Source organism: Morone saxatilis, unplaced genomic scaffold (assembly GCF_004916995.1).
Source record: "Morone saxatilis isolate NCDOM2014 unplaced genomic scaffold, NCSU_SB_2.0 Contig24, whole genome shotgun sequence".
Classification (NCBI taxonomy): Eukaryota; Metazoa; Chordata; class Actinopteri; family Moronidae; genus Morone; species Morone saxatilis.
Window position 1 is genome coordinate 24,314,691 of NW_023339807.1, and position 24,261 is coordinate 24,338,951.

Consider the following 24,261-nt stretch of genomic DNA (forward strand, 5'->3'; position numbering starts at 1 on the left):
ACTCATGACAGTAAGGTAACGCAACGGAAACGGATGCCAGGCGGAACTTAAGTTTAACTTTCATATCATTAGGCGGATCAACTTACATCAGCTGCCACCCGCCCTGAAGAGAAAAAACAGTGGGAAGGCCCGGCCTCCGGTTAACGGTGAACCGATGGATGAAGAGTTTTTCATCATCCTCATTCATGACATTGTAGGACTCAACACAAGAACTTGTCACTGAGAAGTCAAACACTTATTGATTACACCACTTCCCTCCCTCTTCTTTTTTGCTGTCTTCCGTTTCCACTCTAGTGCAAATACGGGCTATGTCTTAATCCAATTGAGATATTGCTCTGGGTTGGACTCTTGGGCTCTCCTGGGGAATACATGAAGCTTGTACACAGTCATTTCCAACATTCACTGCGTGAGCAATCTCTAGCCCTTCTTCAGAGGGAGATTCTTCCCCCTCCCCATGTTAGATGGTTAAAAGAGACTGAACAACAGACCTAGAACAATTAGATAGGTTCCTTTGTATAGGGTTTTTTCTTTTTCTTTTTATTGTCATTCCCCTCCTGATTCCTTTCCTTTTTTTTTATCAAAAGCGTAACTATAGAGGCCGATAACCCTGGAATCTGCTCCTTATGTACTTGGTCACCCGAACTGTTCTTCATTCTCATAGCCAGAAAACGCTCACAACCCTTCATGGCTCGTGTCTCTCTCTTTGGAAACAACATTGGTTTACGGATTTGAGTTTTTATTAGTAACTCCTTACTTCTTGCATCTGCACTTTAGTATTTTTGGCACATGTGGTCTCGTGTGGCCTTCCTCTTTGAATAATGAGCCAAACTTTCACTAAATGTCTTAGTTAGAGCCAGTGGGGGAACAAATGAACGTATTAAGCACCAAGAACTCCCCTCAGCTGGCATTTGACTCTCACAGTTTGTACACCACTTGGATCTGTGTTTTCCCACGTTTGTGAATGTTACAATTAAAGCGAAATGAATCGACCAACTTTCATCAAGAACAAATTATAATGTTATTAATGTTCATTTTTGTGTATTAATGTGTTCGTTGGTTGTTTCTTTTATTAGAGGCCAACCCATTTTTTAGGACCTGCTGTTCAACAGCAAACAACTTACAACCTTTTCCAGGGCCCTCCCCCCACTCGTCCTCCTGCCTACATAGGTCCACACGTTTCTGTTCTTATGCAACACACTTAGAATGACAAAAGTATATTTATGCACTGATTTCAAAGCAATACATTTAGAGCCTATAAATACCTAAACCATACCATTCCTTGTCATCTTTAAGAAATTGGGGGAAGGTGACTTTCCCTGTTGTTACACACAGGCTCCAATCTAACTCTGGTTGCCCCCACCACCTCAGGTAAAGCATTTAAGTTGCTTAAACTTAGGCAGAACTAAAGGAAATAAAAAGATTAGATGTAAAAATGTGGCTTTCATTTGTGATCTTTTTTTGTTAGGCTCACAGGGTTACGACCCCAAGCAGACAAATCAAAGTAATGTGGCTTGCTCTGGGGAGGGAACCTCTATAACGGTATGGTTTGGCATTTTTTGTTATGAAAGGTTAATAAATGAATTAAAAAAAAACTGCTGGGCGGTGCATAGTCTATTAGGATTGTCAGTGAACCAAAAAAAAAATCTTCCTTCTAAAATAGTTCGATTCAATGATGTTTACCTGCCATAGGGGCCACCTTATACCTTGGCGTACCAACAGCCATGACTTTTCGCAAAGCGCGCGCAGAGAGCTTTGGAAGATATCTTCTTTAGTCGATAAAACTTATTTATTTCCTTGTTTATGTCGAAATAACGGAAATGCTTTACATTGAAGAGTCTGCGTTGACAAATTAGATAAGCACCAATCATAATAATTATGAAAGATGTGAAGTGTCATTACTGAGTGACCCAAAGTCCAAGTTTGCCCCAGTATCCCTTTGTCCCTTGGAGAGGTTTTGGTGGGGTTTGAAGAAAGAATTAATTCGCTAAGTTGAATAATTAAAATTTATTATGGAGCTACAAATCCTGGCTTTGACTGTCTTTATCCTCCTTACCTTTTTTCTCTAGATTAACCTCACTTCCAATATCTATTGGTAATGTGCAATAGCACATCGGAATTGAGGAGATATATGCTGAATTTTATAAAATGGGTCAGAGAGAGCAAACCGGGAAATGCGAGTCATGTTGTTTTATTTTATGATAGACAATAATACCCGTCCCATAACCTTTGCTTCAAAACATATAGGCGGGGCTATTGGTGCGAAGGCAAAAGAAAAACCTGGCGCAGCTAAAGAAACTAAAAGTACAGAGGGTGTATCCATGGAAGGTGAGATAACCTATGCAGTCACGTAACGTATACATTGCCCCCCAAACAAAACTAGCTAATTTATTTGGCCGAGCGTATATTTGCATTGTTGATGATTTTTAAAATTTGTGATATATTTGTTTTATTTACTATTTAACAATATATTCGGGAGCCGAGGACAAATAACAACCACCCAGAAACCTTCTTGATGGAACTGCTCACACATTACCCTAGTGAAACGCTCCTTCATCCGTTTTTAACCTGTAATTAGCCTCTTCTTATCACATAGTTCCATACACACGTATCACCACTAGATGCAGAAGCTGGAGCCATTAACAAAAACTAGTATTTTGTTCCTCTTGTGTGATAATTTTCCCTACATTTAATCAGATACCTCAAGAAAGTTCAATCCTTGAAATCAAGATAGGAGGTGTGATTAACAACGGGTGACTCAAGGTGAAAAAGGCAGACTGGGCTTCTCATAACATCAGGTGATTTGCTGTCCGTGGACATGTAAATAAATCTAGGCGGAAGCTTAAAGGGAACATTAGTTCCGTGGAGTATTTTAACCTTCTTTTTGAGATCCCAATATATGTGGCTTCTGTCTCCCAATTCAACCCCAGAAACACGACAGTTCAATAATGCCGGTTCAATCCTACTTTTCTCAACGTGTATTTTGTGCCTCTGTGTAATTATATTCAAAATTATTTGTAGTATAAAACGAAAGCGTTCATGAATATCTTCATTTTTATTTGTATACAGAGGGAATCCCAACAATTCAGACGCCTATTGATGCCATTGAAAAGATGATTCCTTGTGAGTTTTGAATGCCCTACCAGTTTGTATTGAATTCCACAGTCATTACTATAGATGCGAACCCTAGAGTTGCACAACGCAACAGAAAACAAAAACATTATTGAACTGAGTACCTATTAATAAGTATATAAAAGAGCCAAATATAAAATGCGCGACTTCCTTGTATCCATCACTCTATTTTTTCCCCCTTCTTGATTTTTTTCTCCATCCTTTTTAACTGTAATAAGACGGGTGGATTTTGAGAATGACTGGGAAGCTGGCTGACCCTCTTTCCATTGGATGCAAATGAACCTGTGTCAGTAACTGCAATGACCGTTGAGTTTGCTGTTTAAGAAAGTTGTCAAAGCGAAATTGAAGGAGTATGATGCCAGTTCGGTCTGGAAGGACCATTTCAAAGCTCCTCTAGTCCCTCCCGGAGCTAATTACCAAGTCCCTGCCATCTAGCATACCGTGGTTAAACATGCCTGTAGTGAGTGCCTGGGGTGTGGCGGATGCACACCAGGGTGGTGGGTAAATAAGAGCACGAAAAGAAAAAACATAGGTCAACGAAAAAGATACAGTCACATACTCAAACAAGTTGGCGGAGAAACGGCGCACCCTCTCGGGCAGGCCAACTAATCAAGCTCTTTCTGGTGAACAGAGCCCCTCCCCTAAGTTCGTCTGTTATTGTGTTTCAGCCAGTCAAGCCAATTAGTACCGCCCTACCTAATCGGTTTCCTTCAATTAAGGAAAAGCCTTTCGTGCCTTCCTTGTGTTCTCTCTCACCAAACTATCAGCCGACCAATTTCCCTAAAAGAACCATAACAATCTTCTTTTTAAACAGGCAACCCTCTCTCTCTAGACAATCGTCTTGCCCCATTATATGTATTCCCAGCCAGCCTCTGGTCTGCATTGCCCCCCAGAACAAGCACACGAGGCAGCAGTGACCAGGCCTTGTTCTCTAAAGCAGGCATAAAAACAGCAAGCATTGGAGTCACACCTCTATGGGGATCCTTCATCCTGTCTCGTCTCTCTACTGCTCCTTGTTCTACTACGTGCACTATACGCATTGCTAAGTTTGCCCTTCCTCGCCATTTTCTCTCTGACCTTTCCACATACATGAGATACCAGTACGCATTTCACTCTCCTACAAGAGCGCTGGAGCGCGAGACGAAGAGGTACCTCTCGTACTTTGTGATATGTGTGTGACATTCGAAGCAGCCCGCAGAATATCAAAGCACAGCATCAGCTTTAAGATGATCTTGCTGAGACTGTCGTAGTTGACAGGTGTAGGGTTAAGTGTGTGCGTCGTAGTCGAACGCTCGATGCGATGTTTGCAGCGTGGCATGTCAGCCTCTTTCAGTCGTCGGTATGCTTTTCAAAGCTACAAAATAGACCTGGCAAGTTCCCTTGAGCAAAATGTGGGATTTGTTTATAACTCTGAAGACTTCTGCTTTTCTCTTGGCCAAAACATGAGAACCAGCTACGAGTGAGCAACGTGGTACATGGAAACATTGGCTGTTTGCTCAACTATAAAGGTAATAGATCCGTAACATCGGTTCTAAAGTCCTATTCTTTTGATTCCTCGAAAACACTACCAGGCCACTTCTCGTCACCTCAAGAACTTACACCATCAATATTGGATGACAAAGCTTTGGAAACCATGCATGTTTACAAAAGAGAAAGACACGAGGGGATTTTGACGCTTTCAAAGTGAGATTAATTTATCTTATGTCTACTGTAGATAACGCCAAATGCATGTTGAAGAGCAGTAAGAACCATCTCATCTCTGTTGATGGTGCGATCTAGGCGAAACCAAGTCGGGGCTACAAAGTTACTTTTTTCCTTCTCTTTCTTCCCCCTGACGGTTCTTGTGTCACGTGAAAGCTAACAAATTTTCATCATTTGAAAGTTGAGAACTTAAATGTTTCTGGTGTTATTTATTTACTGTCTGCCAGTGGCGTGGGGCATATACCCAATTAAGGCGTACTGCTCTTGTCATTTTCATTTTTCTGGCCGTTCTAGGGTGTTCCCACCGAGACAAAACACACATTCACTCACAACGTCTTGGAACGCAACTCATCGGAAAGACAATCTCTTGCAAGGCACACTTCAAGGCAGAACTGCAAAATACGGGATAGGTGCCTTCGTGGCTGCAGTGTTGTAGTTTACAAATAAGTAACGCTCAGTCGATCCCGGCTCTTTATGGCCTACCAAGCCCAATATACCAGATTTTACCATGCGACGAAGACCAAGCTCTGCCAGGATGATCGGAGCAGCATAAGACTGCTGCCCCTGTGAGTATTCTGAAAATCAATGCTAGCAAGAAGAAATATGAAATTTATTTTGGAGGTTTTGAGTTAGTTTGTTAGGAGGGGATTCCCTTTTATCCATGCTGAGTCCAGTGTTGACAAGCCCTCCCCTCTCCTTGCCGTCTCCCAGATTGCCAAAGATAGTGTTGTTGTGATCAGTCAGGTGGGAGTGAATCAGGAATTCCGCCAAGTTTCAGCTGATTGATTTTCCCCCTTATTTAAGTCTCTTCTCAGGCTATTGTACCCTTTTTCTGCTCCGGTTCCCGGTTACGGATATGTCAGCTCTATAGAGGGAGAAGGAATTCCCTAGAAGCATGAGTCCCTGAAGTCCAGAACACAAGCGGGGGAACTAAACAACGTTGAGGAAGAAGACCCTGTGCGGTGAAGCATGCCAGGCTAAAGTCCCTCTCCGCATCAACAAATAAGATGGGTTTAGCATATTATTTGTGACTTGGAGTTTGACCTCACGTGCCAGCACATGTCTGAGTCATGTCTCTAGGAAGAGGCTCTGGACACTGTTTCATCTTGACTACATTGCGTGAATCGAAAGGAAGCGGGAAAAACAGCTCTGTTGTGCCTCACCTTAAATCTCGAGTTTAAGAACGTGTACATACAAAGCAGGATTTTTTCTGTAAACATCACGGACTAATGTTTGGACCCAATCAGGGCCAACTTAGTGGCAACCATCAGCAATGTTTGATGTTGAAAAGACTTGAAACCTCCACGTGCACACAGATGAGAATGGATCATTCTCAGTATCGTACGGAGACGCCATGGTGTCTAGTTTTGTTTCAAGTTTTGACATTGAAATACTGAATGTGAAGATTGCACATTTTTCAATAGATTCTGTATTTTTTCCCAATGATACATTTGTGATCATTTCTTTTCAGCTTGAGACAGAAAGCCATTGGGTGCTATGGAGGCCGCTATGATGACAGGAGAGGGACTTCTGCTTGTGGTTTGTGCAGGCCCTTTTTTTAAGAAAACTGTTGTCCTTTGAATTACAGTAAGCGCCCTCCGTGTAGCCCGAACCTCCACTGCACTCTACAAACAAAATATTAGTTTTAAAGACAGAACAAAGCCCTTTCCTCTCAAAAGGTAACATAATGTCAACCAAAAAAAACACTTTAGTTGGTCTTATCTTCTCTTCGGACAGGCATAACCTGGACAACCACCGTACTTCTCTGAGACTCGGTTTCCAACTTCAGTGAACGGGGAAACATGCTGACCATGGCGGCAAGCTCTTTGGGAAAACCATGGTGAAAGCCTGGGCAAGGAAGAAGTAAAAGCCGGTAGAACTTATGTGTTGACAGGGGGAAGGGGTTTGGAATTTAAGAGTCGTTTCTTAAAAGACCGCAGCATGGTGTCACTGCGGAGTGTTAGTCATGGCTGAGCAAAAAGAGTTTTCTCTGTTTCTATCTCTTACGTTGGGAGCCAGTGGGCTGAAAAAGCCCAGACATAACAACCGAGATTTTCACAAATGCCAGATAATAACATACAAGTTGCCCAGCACTTGAGGTGAAGGAAAAAGGCTGCACAGTAAGCAACGTCTCACGCTCCACTGGCTGACCAGTTGGGATTTATCTGTACCAATTTATGCATGAATGTGCCGATGATGTACATAAAGAGTGGAATGTGACTGAGATAAAAAGACCTTTCCACTCTTGGGTGTGTTTCCAGGGAGCATCCGTTACATCTTCACAAAGGGGGAACAGCCTACCCAGTTCGAGCCGAGCCACCAGCGAGCACCCACAACACCACAGGCAGCAGCTCTGCCTCTCAACGCTTCTAATGTGTGGGCCGATAATTCCAGTATGGCTCTGCTGGGCCTGTGCTGGCCGTAAAGCGGGCTTCTGATTGGCGTGGGGTTCGCACCTGGCTGCGCTCTCGTCCTGCAGAGCCAAGAGAAGGCAACGAGGCTGATGATTGTCTCGACGGTCGGAGAGTTGGAAGGGGCACTGTGTTTTAAATGTGCCGCTTTGACCTGTATTTTTTGGCAGATGGGAACGTGAATGTTCTCAGAATAGATTCCATTGTTCCTGAACCAAAACTAGCAAAGGCAAGTGCTTTGGTGAAAATTTTTGTAATAAGGTTACCTAGTGAAGGTGTAGAACCAAGTATTGGTTGGAGTGCTGTGGGTAATGAGCGAAAGTGGTTGGGAGGTGATACAAAAGAAGGACATCTTTCGTATAAAGATTTTTAGTTCAAGTATTATTTCGGCTGTGAACAATTTCACAGAAAGAATATTTTAATCGGAGAGCTGCAGAGGGGTCCAAAGTCTGAAAGAGATCGCCGGCAATGCGAGTTTCCCATTGTCACCTAATGGAGAGTGAGTGCATAGTGTAAAATTCTAGGCGCGAGCTGGGGCTACAAGTATGGAGTTATCCAGAGCGAACGGAGTCTTGTAATGAGAGTGGGCATGGCACAGAGGAGACCTAGAATCACACTCCTTTTAGTAAGTCCCCATTTCAACAACAGCCTTATCGAAGGAAACCTGTCTATTGGCAACTTAGATTTCATGGTGAATTTTTGATAGTCTACCTTTCTTCCTGAGAACCCACGTTAATGAATTGTAGAACTGCGTAAACGCCAACCACTACAATTCAAACGTTCCTGACACACGATGAGACTGCCTGCAGCGTTCTTTGTCCTGGAAAAGTAAAACTTTGAATTATGAGAATACTGCAACATAACTTATTTACTGCACGTAATAATACAGTTCCTGTTAGAAGAAATCAACTGAAATTATTCAATATTTTTCAGTAGGTGTTGGTAGGAGGAATTCAAAATACACCATGGCGTGTGGTCTTATTACTCTTAATTTATTTTATACTGATTTATTAAAAGGGTACTCTGAGTTCTTGATTATATTTACATACAGTTCCCCGACCTCGTTTGGTAGATGTAAAATGAAATCTAAAAGTAATGTTGTGGCACATTTTGTGCAATGTTAAGAAACTGCTTTGTATAGGGGAGCAATGTAATAGATAAACCGGGCCTGTTTATGTATATCCTGTTTCTTTATTAAAGTTAATCTTTAAAAGAATTATACTTAATACATACCTGTAACAAGGCTAGCCCTAAAGAAAGATTTGCAACATACGAATTCATCCATTTATAATCCCTCTCAAGATCTAGAGCAGCTCTCTCAATAAGACAAACGGAAAAATCACCCACCAACCGGTGAATGTGAAAAATATAGTTAGGCCCGGCCTGTTGATGTCAAAAAACATCATACCAATTCTACAACTGTTACTGGCACATGTCCTTTTTTATGCGTACACAGGAATCAAAATACATATGGAACTCTCAACCAATATCATAATATTCGAAAGCACTAACCAAACGCCACTGGCAGAAATCAATTTTGCTTGGAAGCACAACACACATCAGGGGCCACCATGTGTTATTGACCTTAATCATTATCACCCACTGAGATAGCCCTACCTTCAAACAAAACATCTCTCAAGGGTATTTTGACTGAGCCTCTTTCCTTGGAGATAAAAAAGCCAACCGACGTTGTTAATTAGTCCACAAGCCAGCCACCAGTGGTGGAAAGTACAATTATTCCCACGAACAGTTACTGAGGTACAAATTTTGGGTATTTTCTATCCTTCGGTGAGTATTTTCATTTGTAATCTGCTATTCTCGTATGAATTCTACAGGCACCACATTTCAGAAGGGAAAATAACTCTCAAATTGACAGTTGTACAGTGATGTATAAAAAAAGGAGCTTTAGACAAAAATATTAGTAAAGAAGTGATAATCCGTCTAACATAGTTTTTAGGTATCACTATGAGGTTAGTCATATCATGAAGTGCCCTTAAACTGCAGCCGACATACTGGAATATGAGTTACTTCCTGCTGCTTAACACCCTAAACTACGAGTATCTCTTAGATGATGCTGAGGTGTAGGTTTAATTTCTGTAGGGGATATGATTCGGGTAACAAAAATAGAAAGCTGTCTCCACCATGTGATGTATGCCTGGGGAGGATGATACTGAAAAAAGATACGCTCGATAAAATAGTGGTTTGGTCCAGGCCCTTAATAAACCACATCATGACGTATCACAACTCCCTTCCCCTCATTCTACACACTCCATTAATTAATTACAAAAAGTGGGTTAAGCTCCCTGGTTTCAAAGGCACTTACACAGGGCTGGACTCGGTGAATAGTCTCGACAACAAGCGTTCCTGCATGGGTGCTGATAACGGAGATTCGAAATCACAACCGGGCCGAACACTTGGTACATCAGTTTGAAAGATGGCGGAGTGAAGTGAAGTGGACATGGCCTCAGTCTTCTCTTCCGGGCTAGTAACCATTCAATACCAGTCACTGTGGAGATTAACAGCCAGAGTGTAAGCTGTTGGTTGTCAGTAAGCCCTGGCGTGGAGAGGCAATTGTGTGGCCGGGGAGTGTGTATGTCACTGGATCACGCTGGTGTAAATGCGCCAGCGCTGCAAAAACGCCTGCAGAGTGTTGTATTTACATCGGCGGCGCTGGTAACCGTCATAGCCACTCGTTAGCGGTGTATGCTCCCCGTTAGCTCCGGGCTCAGCGGTTACTGTCTTAGCTCGGCGGTTATGACGTAAAACACGTCAGCGGTGGAACGCCTAAACGGTACTCTCATGTTCGGCAGCGGTAATAGCTAGCTAACTGGCCTGCCTTTTGGCAAGGTAGGTGTCACTATGATATTGTGGTCCGTATAACAGGCCTTAAGTCGTTGTAGCATGTGGAATTATGAAGATTTAACAGTATTGGGTGCAAAATGGCGTCCTTAGGATCTTTTGATGTTTTTTTTGTGGCTGTGACCCCTGTGTGGCTCACTTTTATTTCACCCAGCAGCAGCAGGCGCTAGGAGGCCATGGGAGTTGGTTTCTGGTCCCTTTCTTATGATATAGTAAACATTAAAAATAAGCAAACAGACCCATGACCCAAGCCAATGTGTCAGGCTGCTACGTTACTAAAAATACGTTTATCACGCAGGCGAAGTGAATGGATAATATTATAGTTAGTAGGCTGGATGGCGATATGCCTGAAGGTAATCAGAAGTAAATCCGCCCTGCCCGTGTCGGTCGGGGCAGAGTTCAAGTGCTAGAAGTGTTCTGGCCGCCAGTGCATCTGCCTGGTGAAGTGTATCGTGTTATTTAAAGGTTTATGCAACGCGATTGTGCTATGGGCTCGATGCTGGGTTTATCGTAAATGAACCATTCTGTATTACCAGCCGTTGAATAGAGCAGAGGCATGAGGCAGCGCTATCTGCCGCTGTAGACGCAAGCAATCACGGGGGTTGGATAGAGCACTGACGCATAGTTATATGGTCATAGTAGGGATTGAGAGATAAAAAAGGCGGCTATTAAAGCAAAGTATGGTTAGGTACATGGGTAGTTATCGTGCGTGGATGCATGGGGTATGGTGGTTTTGCGCTTCCTCATATACAGTATTTTTACCGTTGTTTGCAAGCTCCACTGTCCTGCTGTGAGACTTGTGTCTAGGATGTGTTTCAGCGTGGGCCAGTGCTGTGATTCAGTTGCACTGACATCCACAATTTAGCCACAGCTAAAAATATCCTTTATAAGCTAATCGCCTGTTAGTGTTGTGTTCTACTGGTGACTATAGCCAAACCCACAAACTGAAGACACTGCAAGAGTAGGTTTCATAAGGAAGCAAGTGTGCGTCCTCTGTATTCAATGTATCTCTACATTTAAAGTCATCTTGCAGCTGTTGGAATCACAAATTAATGCTTTTCCTTGCAATGGTCAACCTCTGAATAGGGGTTGAGACGGGTTGTATACGTTGTGTGACGCCGAGGCTTCTTTTTGTGTTTGGCATGAGAGAGGATGTTGCATAATAACACTCTTTTTTTTTTTTTTGTTCGTTTGGGCTTGTCCACCTGGCTCAGAGCTGGAAAGAAATGCTTTGTGAAAGAGATGTTCTGTGTTCCCCCTGGTTGAGATATCGCTTTGAGTCAGAGGCCAGACCACTAAGCACCAATTCAGCGTCCGTGGCATACTTTTTCCACCAGTATCTGCTGACTGTTGAGGCGACTGCAGGACACGTATGCCAGCACTGAAATGTCGAAGATCTTGCCTATTTATAGTTAAGTGCTGGAAAATCTTGCTGGAAAACCGCCTTGGTTTCTCGCATCAGTTTACTTTTTATAAGATAATAACTTTGCTACCAGAGATCCGGAACATTCGTTTGGAAATAAACTAAAAGAGGAACCAGTCGATGAATATAAAGATCTGTTTCACGCATATATTCGATCCCTCACATATTAGCAATCTGCTCGACTGCATGAGTACCTAGTTGATTGCTTCAGTTGGAGCGTTGTGTTTTATGGACTTCTATTACAGTTAGAGACGTTCTATGCAATTGGCCTCTTTCATAGAGGGTCAGTTTTGCTGTTGATTGTTTTGGGTGCCAAGTGGTTTGGTCGAATAGGTCGCTTCTCTTCCTCCTCCTCGCGCTCTCTCTCTCAATGCTCTAAGCCTCAAAACGAGCACCCATGGAAGTGTCTTTTATATGTCTGAGGCCGTTTAGACTCATTTATAGAATGGCTTGATGAGTCATCTTGGTTTAGTGTCTGGTGGTTAGTGCCTGAGTGGTAGTGATTGGCAATAAGTGTGGTTAGAATCAAGCACATAACACATAATTTGCTGTAAAAGTGGCATCTTTTTTTTTTTGACTTGGTCGCTGTAGGTTTAGACCTTTAGAGAAATGCACTGCTGTGGCACCTTTGGCTTCTTTGAGCCTGTGCATCAGGAGGGCTGCTGAGTTTAGTGCTGTGACAATGTGGGACTTAGTCTGGTGAATAGTGGTGAGTCCAAGCACAAGATCGCCGTGGACTGAAGACAGGCCCAACCATAGAGTTATTGATATGGAGATGAACTCGCTTGCAAACTGTTAGACGAACAGAGATACCAAGACACAAGGTCTGGTTCACATTGGTTTGCTACTCCTGTTTCACTTAAGTGTAGTTGTTTGTGTTCCCGAGCATCCAGCTCTATTCTTGTTCCTATATGGATAAATGCAATATGAACTACGATCTGCCTCCAGCATCTGGTTTTTTGTTATGAATCTCTTTTTGAGCATTCTGGTGACATGTACGGTCTCTCGCAGCTGTTATATAGGTTGTTTGTAGACTGTGAAACAGTAACCATTGTGGGTGGCTGATGAACAGTGCTTTGGGCGCTCACTGGGTAGTTGTAGCCTGATTATATCCTGTAATTGTTTCCCGACATGAGAATCTGATGACAACGTTCTATGCAGGTCAAGTATTTGTTAATTATTGTTATAATTACTAATTCTCATATCGCTATCTAAGGGGCACTTGGTAGTCTTGCTTTATATTGTATCCCAACATGTACATGTATCAGTGACTTTTACGTTGACTGTATTTTTCGATAGTCATTGAGAGAGAAGGTATATAAGATGTCATGTTCTTAAGTGAGAGCTGGTATCATTGGAATAAATACCGATTATGGACGCACTGTCACTTCCTTCCATAGCATACTTGCTCTATGTAGCCGTCATCTTCCACATTTACGAGACTACAAGCTCAGAACACCGCACGCTATAAATAATATCAGTTGATTTGGCCTTATCCTGAGAGCTTTGAAACTTTGTTATGGCGGCCAGATTGGCCTGTACAAAGCAGGAAAGGGAGTACAAATATAAACATATGCAATAAAAGCGATCAAACGTACTACACATATGGTAAGGGAGTTCTTGGGGAAGGGTTTCATATGAAGCGATAGTGCGGTAGTATATAGAATGGATTACCTATCGAGCTGGGTTACTGGTATATAAAGCGTATTAGGTATATAGGGTCTGGAGGGATTATAGAAACCTTCAAGAATTATCCTTTTGGTCCTTACCATTGTGTATATTTGGACCCTAACCCACCTTGTGTAAGTCGTACATTTAATATTTTACACTGAATTGCTTCCTTTTGTATTAAATGTAAATCATAATTGTATTGTTGTTGTTGGTTGCTATTAGTAGTGCTTTAATTAGAAAAACTTGAGTTTTTCATACCAAGGAAAAAACTTAAACCCACATTACATCATTGAGTGCCAACAACACAAAAGGACATAACATCTACGCTACTGCCTTTTTTTAGTTTGCTGTCCACAGTGCGAATAACATGGTGTGTTAATCACCTTTAAATGATTCTGTAACTTTGCTGGCCATTAAAGGACCACTGGGTTAGTTCTTAGGTCTGCACACTGGAAAAAACCCCAGAGTGAAATGTACAGTCTTGAATTATTCCGCTCCTCTTTGGATTTGACTCTCCCCCACACTGTTAGATTTACAGTCTGTGCTATAGGACTTGTACTCCCTCCTCCTCTGATGGCCTGCTGTGAATCACAGTCCAAACCTCTGATGTCACCTCTGAGGCTCCACTACAATGGATGCTGGGTTTTATTCAACAGGCCTCAAACTGTTGGAGCTTTACTTTTGCATTGTCCTTAAACAAATGGTATCGGTGCCTTGAACCAACTGAAACAACAGAATAAACATAGAAACAAGCTGCAGCCGAGAGCCTCGTCTACCGCCATGGATTTGTTTCTTGACCCTGCTCTCTTTTCCCCCTCGAAAACTGCGGAGTGGGAAGCACTCCACACTTTTCTTCCCCTCATTTCATCTCCTCCCCGAGCTTTGTTGTTTCAGAGGTGTGAAAGAAGCTGTTGTGTTATTACCATCATCAGCATATCTTTTGTTCTGTCAACAGAATGCTCTCCCTCAGTCTTGTTGAGCCGACATATTATTCCATCAACATTAGGCGTTTGAAGTCAGCAGACCATGTGAAACCCAAATATGGCAACATTCACAGCGAACAGTATGTTCTCAGTACAGATCTGCTGCTGATATCGGATTGTTCTTCTTGCTGCTAAGTGTCAAATCCACATCTGATGTCAGGATTAAAAAGGACTATATATGTTAGTTTCAATTTAAGGCTGAGATTTGAGACTGTCCCTTTTGACGCATTTGATAATGTTCCTGCTGTTTTCACTTGTGTGTCTGCAGTCTGACCTCACAGCTGTTTGATGTATCATCATTGAAAGCACAATGTGAAGTGCTGGCTGCCAGACTTCTTTCATAGCTGAAAAATGCTACATTCAACCTGGTATGACCCATCTTCGTAGGAGTATTTGTGTTATTTCATAGTAGATGTCTTTTTCCAAGTGGTGCTTTCATTATTCTATCGATTGTTCAGGCTATCACAGATGTACTGTATCTGTATGAGAGTGTATTGGTAGAACTGGTAGATGTATAAAATTAAAATCCAGTGCAGTAAAGTGTTTTATATCATGTTTATGTATTTCTGACCTTATGTATTTTACATTTATGTATTTTTATTTATGGTTATATAAAATAATTTAAACAGCCTTACAGTGAAGTTTACTGTTCAAATTTCCTATTCTGTTATTACATTATGCCATTACTGTTATCTTTTGTAACGTTTATTGTTCAACTGTAAAATATCCAGCATAACTTTCTATGAAACAGCCTTTAAGGGCATACCTACCCCACTGTAGGCTGCATGTATGTAAAGCTCGAAGCAGCATTTTGCTGTTTTCACTGATGTATAAAACATCTGTTCTGTGCGACCCTCTGTGACCCGTGTTTATGTGTGTGTTTATGACATGATATCCTCGATAATGACACTTTCACAAAAAGCTAGCGCGGCGCTAATGTGATACAAGTTAAGTTTGCAGTTTGTCATTTCCATTAGCAACTTAAATAACAGGGTACAACTGAAACAGCACACAAGGACAGAACCAAACACATCTCATAAGCTGTAATATCATCTCTTATCTGTAATTGAGGCCAGGAGGCAGCACACAGCAGTACAGTATCTTACCTTATAGTTACGGCAGGTGGGATTGAAGGCGTTGGTGCCGCAGGCGAAAAGTGTCTCGTCATTGCGTGGCACCAGCACTTTGATGTAGTTGTAACATTCGTCCTGTCAGGAGGAAAACAGCTTGATGTTATTGTCCATTAGGGACCATGAGATCCATGTTGGCTTCTGGCACACTGATGACAGAATGAAAGGAGGACTTGCAGCAGGTAGACAGTGCATTTTACTGGCTGACACACACGCATGCAACCTTCTCTCTGTTTTACACTCATTATCGTAATCCCCAGGCTGATTCTTGTGGTTTCAGCGCAGCTCTGGGGAGGAAAAGCCTCAGTCTGTCGTCTCCTGATGGATGTGCCACGGATTCTGATAAGCTAGCTGCACACCTTTGCTTATTACAAAACTTCACTGTGCAGGAAACGAAGGCAGAGGCAAAGGGAGACAGTGAAAGGAGTGAGAAATAAAACCAAAAGCAAAAACAGAGAGAGGAAGATGTGTATGTGTCTGGAAGAAAATACTTACGCTGTTTTTCCCTCTCACAGTGCACTTCTCCACATCCTTCGTCTTCCAAGTCAGTTTCTGAAAAGTGAACAGACAGCCAACTGTCAGCTCAAAGACAAGCTGTTTCTCACCATCCCCGTTTTTTGTTGCTCCCAATCGTTCAAGTGCTATTATGAGACAGCTGTGATGAAAATCTCATTAACTTCAATAAACTGTCGTGAAGAAAAACAAACAGAGAAATATCAGGAATGCCTGTGGCGGCCCGCGCAGCTCGTCAGTGGGCAGCTAAACATTGTGGTTCCTCAGTGATAAAAATCACTCTGCAAGATAAGTCTAGATCTATGAGAACACACACACACACACACACACACCAACAATCTACAAAGGATGTTTGCATCACTTCAGTGTCCATATAAGGAGCTGTCAATTAGCCCCAATTAACCTACTGGCCAAAAGCCCTGCCCTTAGTCTTCCCACACACCAACACTCACTTCCTGTATCAGTGCTAGTCGTCCAGTGGGTTGTTATAGAACAAGATCCATCAACTTGTTAACAAGCTCTGCCAGCCGAAGGTTTAATGTGCTTCCTTCCACTGTGGGATAATTTATTGACCCGAATTTTCTCAGAGCTCATAAATACCACTGAGGATGCTGGCGGTTGTGTACACTTGTGTTTCAGTTCCAAGTCATTCAGAAGAATTCTTTTGTCAACAGTATTTGAGCGGACAGAAGCTTGATGTCTCAGTCAGAGACATATCAGCACTGTAGAATTATGGGACCGCTTCTCCAAGCAGCAGCAGTGCAGGATGGTCTGGGAATCTGATTACTGTCTGTAGTTTGTGCTTGAGGCAACTCCTATGATATTTCAGACAAGGTTTTATTGCCAGTTGTGACTCAAACACATTGTGGTTTCACCTACTTTTTAGTCTTGACTTCTCCTGCACAACCAACTATATATTATGATATAATTTTAAATGCATAATATATAACCTCAATCCTATAACTTGTTAAGATGTGCACATTTTTAGTTGTGTTGAGTCTGTACTTGTTCAAAGACCAAAATGTTTGCACACAGAGTAATATCTCAGGAATGCATATCACAAAATGTGGATTCTCTGTATGAATACCTTTTAATCCTCGATTTATTTCTACTCTTTGTTTCACAGTGTGTCTTTGTGTCTCCACTAAATGAAAGACAAAACTAAAGTGAAAAATGTGTCACAAAAAAGAAAAGAATATGCATCAAGTGGGAGTCCAAGTCCTATGCCTTAGGTGCTTGTACATTTCTTTTCATTTTTCTGCTGTTTAGGTCTTAAATTCGAATCAAGGTGTTTTCATCTACAACCTTACAATAAGCCACCCTGTGGTATAATACATTTTGATGCCTTATTGGAGCCAAGGGGTCACTTCGCTCTGACCATAAGTTCCTGAAACACAATTTGTCCCACAAGCCCCTTGTTCTCAGGGCTGGGTTTCCATCTTATCAGAGAGCTTTCAGTCCAGCAATCAAATCAGAAACTACTTATGAGAGGTGAATGCAATCTAACTGCCGGGAAAACAGGGAAACTGGCACTTGATGAAGAAAAGACATGCATCTTAATGTTTGAAGGCTCCCTGCTTTATACTTCCAAACATACTAAACCAACATTTTATTTTTATTTCCACTGCCTACAGTATGATGAATGTGTTAAAGGATTATGGCTGGCTTGATTCTATATTTTTCATTATCATCAATAAATCCCTTGAAAAACAAACAAAATTAAAAATGTGTTAGTCATTCAATATTACTTTCCTATCGTGTCTGTGGCACTTAGCCCTTTTATGCAGACATACCTCTTTTGCAATAGGTCTTAAATACATAATGTAATTTAAAAAAGGCTCAGTGATTCCCTAAAACTGCTGTGTACTGTATTTAGCCAACACTGTTTAAACACAAGTAAATAATGCATTCATTGGGGACTATTTTCAGCTGCGGATTAATACACATGAATGTGTTTTTTACATCAGCTGGATGGTGTATGTGGGTCATCTGTAAACCAGTGCAACAGTGCCAATGCTTGTTAATAGGATCAGTTCATTGTTGGTTTTGGTCTTTTCAAGCGATTTGTTAACAATAAGCAAAATATAGAATATTTATCTTCGCCATATCCTTTATGGGGAGATGTCCTCAGCACTACATGGTGTTGCACATCTTTTCTCTGTTTGACTGTCACATTTTTGGAAAAACAGAAGAAAATCTATCCACAAAAAATGATGATTATTATGATGATGAAATAAGCTCAGTCAGAATAGTATCAACAGTATAGGACTCTTCGGCGTCTCTGACTTTAAAGGCAGCACTCTTCCTTCCGGGTCCACGCATGGAACATCTCCGGTGCGACTTTGTGAAGATCTGACACGATTCAGTAGGAGTCAGCATTATGGTAATAGTCCCTGCCTTTTCCACGCTCGATTTGGTTTACTAATAATTACTTATGGCCACCCAGGCCTGGGGAGATCAGTGAAGGGCAGAATATGAATGAGCACCCGGTGTGAAAAATGAAGAGGTACTTTAAAAATGATCCCGAGTTAAGAAATGGATCTGTGATGAAGACGATGCACCATTTTCTGGTGATATGAGACAGTCACAGACTAACGACCAGGCTCAGACAGATAACAGGAAAAGGAGAAGGAGAATGTGACAGCTGAATATGAGTATACTCCTCAATAACTTTCCACTCAGTTCCTGCTGTCACACTGGAGGCGGCAGAGGCTTGAATGAATGGATAAAAAATGCATCATATACAAACATTCAATATCCAAGTTCTCATATAACATAACTGAAAAAAGATGGACTAGCATTGTAGTGCTCAGAAGTCCCCATTTCTTTGTGCCACAGTCTACAGCCAAATCAATAGTTTAGATCTCCTCGACATGGAGAGTTGGCCTTATCAGAATGAATATCCGTGTTTAGCACTAATCTAAATACAAGCAAACAAAAGTCCAGGCCTCAGAGGGATTTTATTTAAGTGCAATCATGTTTGACAAATGAGATTCAGATAGGAGGGAGCATGGCACTTCAAAAGCCACAAGAGCCCCGCTCCACTTGTATTGGATATATGTCTGAAGAGAGATTGCTTAATACTTGAATGAAAAGTCAGGCGAAGGGTAGAGAAGGGAAAATAATGATACACACATTACAAAGACTTTTTTTTTCTGTGGTTCAGAAAAACAACAACAGAATTGTTGTCTTAAGTTTAAACAGCACTGCCTTGTATTAAAACCCGGCTTAAGAACAGGTATATCATCCACAATATCACTACTGACATGCAAAAACCCAGGTTAAGTTATGTGATAGATTTGGGGTTTTTAAATCGTATATATTTAATCAACATAGAATCCTAAACCTATTTTGTCATTAACTGCAGAAAAACGTCATTATCGGTATTGATTTCGAAGGATCAAGAGGTATCAAACACTCTTGAAATGTCAGAGCTTCACAGTAAGAATTCAACCTGGATATGAGTTTTTGCATTGAGGAAAACTAATTAACCACTAACCAGCTAACTTTAAGCCTTGATACAGTTTAAAAACTCAACCCTCATTAGGGCTTTGACTCCGAACTTCGTTATTCGAATATAATTCGAATATTTACAAAAATAAAGATATTCGAACGAATATTAGGCAGCCCTTAATATTCGAACCTGTTATGGGCATTATTTTTTTGTAAATGTGTTTGCTTGTAAACGTTGTTTTCAATTCAGATTCCGAAGCTCATTAGCAAGGCTATTATTGGTCATCTGGGCTCCTGTAGGTGACGTTAGCGTCCTGGTTAGCGCCTATTTTGTATACCAGAACAATGGCCGCGCCAACGCCTACAACAACTACACCTGAGGAGTTCGAAGTCTACACTCCAGACCATCTGAAAAGCAACGTGTGGCGCTACTTTGGGTTCCCAAAGGAACAGGGAAAAATCACGACTAAGGACAAAGTGATATGTAAAATATGTAGGACCAAACTCACATACCACGCGACGACGGGCAAGACAACTTGAGAGCCCCACCTGCTCAACACTACATCCCGGCAAGCTGGAAGAGGAGGAGGGATCGGGGGCGAGCCAGGCCAGAATCGCGACTCCAGCGCTCTCTCCTTCACCGAGGCTCCCCTTGATGCCGGTCAAAGCATACGAGAGCGACAGATTTGCTGACACGGTTCGTTTGCGAAGATATGAGGCCCATTAACGTGATATATGGGAGCGGGTTGCAAGCTTTCGTCCACGAACTAGAGCCAAGATTCAAGATCCCCTGCTGAATGGTAAAATAATAAAGCTGTACGACACAACCAAAGGTGGCATAAGGGAAATGTTGCGTGGAGAAAAACTTGCACTGATGGGTGGAGCTCTTTGGCTACCGAGTCCTATGTTACGGTCACAGCCCATTTCATCGACGAGGACTGGGAGATGAGAAATGTCGTCCTGGACACGTCTGAGCTTCAAACTGCTCACACATCAGCGAATGTCTCCATATGCATCGACAGTATTCTACGAGAGTACCACATTGAGCGGGAGTCTGTGCTTGCCATCACAACAGACAATGCGACCAACTATGTCAATGCTGTAGAGAGGTACTTGGGGATCACGGATATCCCGTGCATGGCTCACACAATTAACTTGGCAGCGAGAAAAGGGCTTGCAGAGCGTTCCGTTGCAACAACAGTCAGTCGCCTGAAGGCTGCCGCTCAGCATTTCAAGCACTCCCCTACAGACAGCTACCTCCTTGAGTCCAAGCAGAAACTCCTTGGTCTCAAATCAGTCCAGCTCATTAACGACTGCCCCACTCGCTGAAACAGTACATACCATATGATCTGTCGGGCAGCTGATCAACAAGCCGCTGTTGCAGCGGTGATAATGGAGAAGAAACTCAGCCGTCTGGAGCTCAGCAGTGTGGAGTGGACCCTAATGGAGAAGGTCAGTAACGTTGGCTAATTATGTTGGGTCTAATAATATTAGGTCCCTAATGTTAACATTACTGTTTGCAAACACAGTAGCTAAGCTAAGTTTGTGTTTTGTGTAACGTCAAGTGGCACATAGCCTAACTGCGCTTACTAGCTAGTAGTATAGCATGTTAGCTAGCTATCTAACGTTAGTGGCGCTAGGATAAGCTTGTTATTAATTGTGTGTTCGTCCCGCAGGTGAAATACGTGCTGAAGCCATTCAAAGTAGCCACCCAGGCCCTGTCAACAGAAAACTACCCAACAGCATCAGCGGTCCTCCCCCTGCAGTATGTGCTTCTGACACAACTCAATCCCTCCACCGATGACCCGGCAGGACTGAAAGAGATGAAAACAATGATGTCAACTGATCTGAAGGCACGATATGGCCCCGACAAAGATGCATTCTTCCTACTGAACACAGCCAGCTACCTCGACTCGCGTTTTCACCGACTGGTTCATTTGGAACAAGAGTCGCGGCAGGCAGTGTGAGATAAGGTTCAGAGGGAGTTTGCCGAGCTCAACGAGGAGACAGGCGGAGAGGAAGGCCAAGAGAAGAACGCCACGACTACGGAGCCACAGCAGCGCAAGGAAAAGAATGCTCTTAGCGCGATGGGGGACCTCTTTGGCGATGTGTACTGCCAAAACTCGGCAGAAGGTAATAATGATGATATTATTATCAATAATAAATAATACAAAAACGTTTAAATTATCGAGTGCCTTTCATAACAACTCAAACTCGCTATATAGCCCTACACTGGAAATATAAAAAAGTGCATTATAAAACATAGCCTAAACAGCACATTAACAAAAACGAATTTATTTTTTAACAGTCAAACCGAATGAAGATGTGCTCCAAAGAGAAATGATGGCCTACGACAGTGAGGCCCCACCCCCATCTGACAGCAAGCCGCTGTCCTGGTGGAAGGAGAGAAGCCCCATCTCGCCCAGCTGGCACGCGGCTACCTGGCAATATGCGGGACATCTGTGAGGGCGGAACGAGTGTTTTCCACCGCAGGGAACATAGTCACAAAGCAACGTTCTTCTCTAGAGCCAGAAAATGTGAATCACCTTGTCTTTTTGGCTAACAACCTAAAAAAGTATGCAGCCAGATAAACTGCAGCCAGCCAGATAGCCCATAATGGCGAGTTCTAATTTAGGCCTACATGTTTGATTGTTGGGGATACAGCCCTGCATCTCGAAGTGTTCTAATCTACATGATTGATGGGGATTGGGGAGGGGAATGCATCCCGAGTGTTCGATTTACATCTCAAAGTGCCTTGTTCTTGGTAATTGCTGTCAGATCACATAGGATGTGCTTGTTTTGAATAGGTCTACCGAATAGGGCCTACCTTTATTTATTTTGTCTTTTCAGTACTTAGCCTGACTGGCTTATTTTTATTTATTTTTGATAACAGTGGATAAAACCCAGGTCTGACTTTTAATAAAAATAAAAAATAAAGTTTTTTTTCTTCTGAAAACATCATTGCCTGCCTATTGACATTAACTGATACACTGCCCTCTGGTGGACACTACATATATAGCTTAAGTTTGATACCAATATAGGTCTTACTGAAGGCATTTAATGGTCAAAATATTATTAATCAATATTCAAATATATTCAAATATTAATATTAATAAACAAACAAACTTCAAATATGATTTTTGGCCAAAAGTCAAAGCCCTAGTTTGGGATCCACAATCCGTGCATCTTCAAATTCAACCAAGAGCATTTCACAAGCAAAGTGTCTTCAGAGCATGTTGCCTGCTCGACACTGTTTACTTTTGTATTCTGTGTTATAAAATGATACAAAACTGTGTGTATCTCCACTTCAAATCTCCTCTAATCTGCCTCTGACTGACTCACTTCTTGCCTGTTGCCACAATGTTGATGTATTGTGAAATTTGACCCGGAGTCTGCACGCAGTATTTTATTTTGAAAATTGACCTGATTCTCTATGCTTTTTTCAGTTTCTGACTTCCTGCCAGCGCTATCTGCTCTGTGCTTCTTGGCACAAGAAGGTCGTGGCTTCCCTCAGAAATAGACCAGCGGCGTATTCTCAGCAAAGAGAGGCTTTCAGAACGTACTGCAGCACTTTTGGTGGGATTTTGAGCATCAGCAAGAACGGGCGTAATCAGTTCCAGCAATCGCGGCGGAACTGGAACGTGGTGCAGCTGTGCCCCGTGGAATATGGGGGTACGCACTGAAAGTAGTCAAAGTACTGACAACAGTTGAAGAGTAAGACATTAAAGCAATTAAATTTTTAGTTGTTGTTAAAGTAATAAATGAGTTGATGTGCAACTTTAAAATAAGTAGAAAAAGCTAACAACACATGTGGTTTAACTGTATATGATCAAACATGAGTCACAGTCACTAAAGCTGTACGCTGTACACCACTACTGGATTCATGCTGGGCTCTGTACTTTTAAACTTTAATATTATTTCTGCAGTTATCAACATAGAGTAGTTGAGCATGAAGAAGGCTAGTGTGATTCTGAGCTAATCTGTGGGAGTTGTTACGCAACAAATGTTCACCTGCTGAACCAGCATTCAAACATTTTAACCAGCCTCTCATATTCGCACAAGGTGCAGATTATTCTGACCAGGGCCTAATACTGTGATTGAGGAACAAAAGGCTTAGTATAAACACACCGACCCAGGCCAAACACAACAACTGGTGTCAAATATCAGGAGGCAACAGCCGTCTCTGTACGGTGCCTACTGGTGTCTTTGAACATTGAAATGTGCAGTCCTGTCTTACCTCTGTGACTGGCAGCTCAAGCTGAACCATGTCCTCAGGCTTGGGCACTGGAGGCTGGAGGGCCGTGTCTAGAAGCAGGATGCCGTTCAGGTCCTTCCTGCATCCCACTGCATAGTCGTCCACAAAAAGCACCTTGTCCACTGCAGGAAAGTACTGACACCTGACACGTCCACCGGGTTTAGCTGTGAGGGAGCAGAGGACAGCACACAGTGTGAGAAGGTTTGAAGGAGAAAGGCATTTGTTCTGACAAACAAGTGTGACTGGCCACCGCTGACACTGATCATTTGATCTACAGACAAACTATTTCTGAAACCGTAGAACTAAAAACAGATCTATTTACCAGTAGTATTTGCTCCTTTGCTGCATTCCCTAAGTAGTGAATAATGGCTTCACTAAAGTATGACGTGTTTATCTATCGTGCTGTCATTTAAACAGTGTCATGTTTGTACACATTAAGCTTCATCTTCCTGACTACAACTCACTGAGCACTCTCCATTTGGTCTATTGGCTTAAATGGGTGCTGATATTATTGTTATTATTATTATTAATTATTATTACTACAGTTACTATTATTACTATTGTCACTGCTCATTGCTAATGTCACTGATATTATTATTACTTATATTATTATTAGTGTGCCTGAAAGCACTTTACTACTATTCACCATACTTATTATTCTTCTTCCGTACGTTTTTCGGTCGACTACTCCTCCCGCAGTTTTGGTCGCACATACACTCACACACACAGACAC

The 24,261-nt window shown here is 42.1% G+C and overlaps 1 protein-coding gene across 3 annotated transcripts in view; it reads right to left on the minus strand.

Annotated features, from left to right (window-relative positions):
• Positions 1 to 24,261, minus strand: part of sema6e (sema domain, transmembrane domain (TM), and cytoplasmic domain, (semaphorin) 6E) — a 153,442-nt gene that overhangs the window by 51,714 nt on the left and 77,467 nt on the right. For all 3 annotated transcript variants that reach the window (XM_035673017.1, XM_035673016.1, XM_035673015.1), the window contains 2 exons: positions 15,803 to 15,859; positions 15,284 to 15,385 (listed from right to left, as the gene is read on the minus strand). In XM_035673017.1, the coding sequence (XP_035528910.1) occupies positions 15,284 to 15,385; positions 15,803 to 15,859 (159 nt within the window). The remainder of the gene's footprint in view (positions 1 to 15,283; positions 15,386 to 15,802; positions 15,860 to 24,261) is intronic.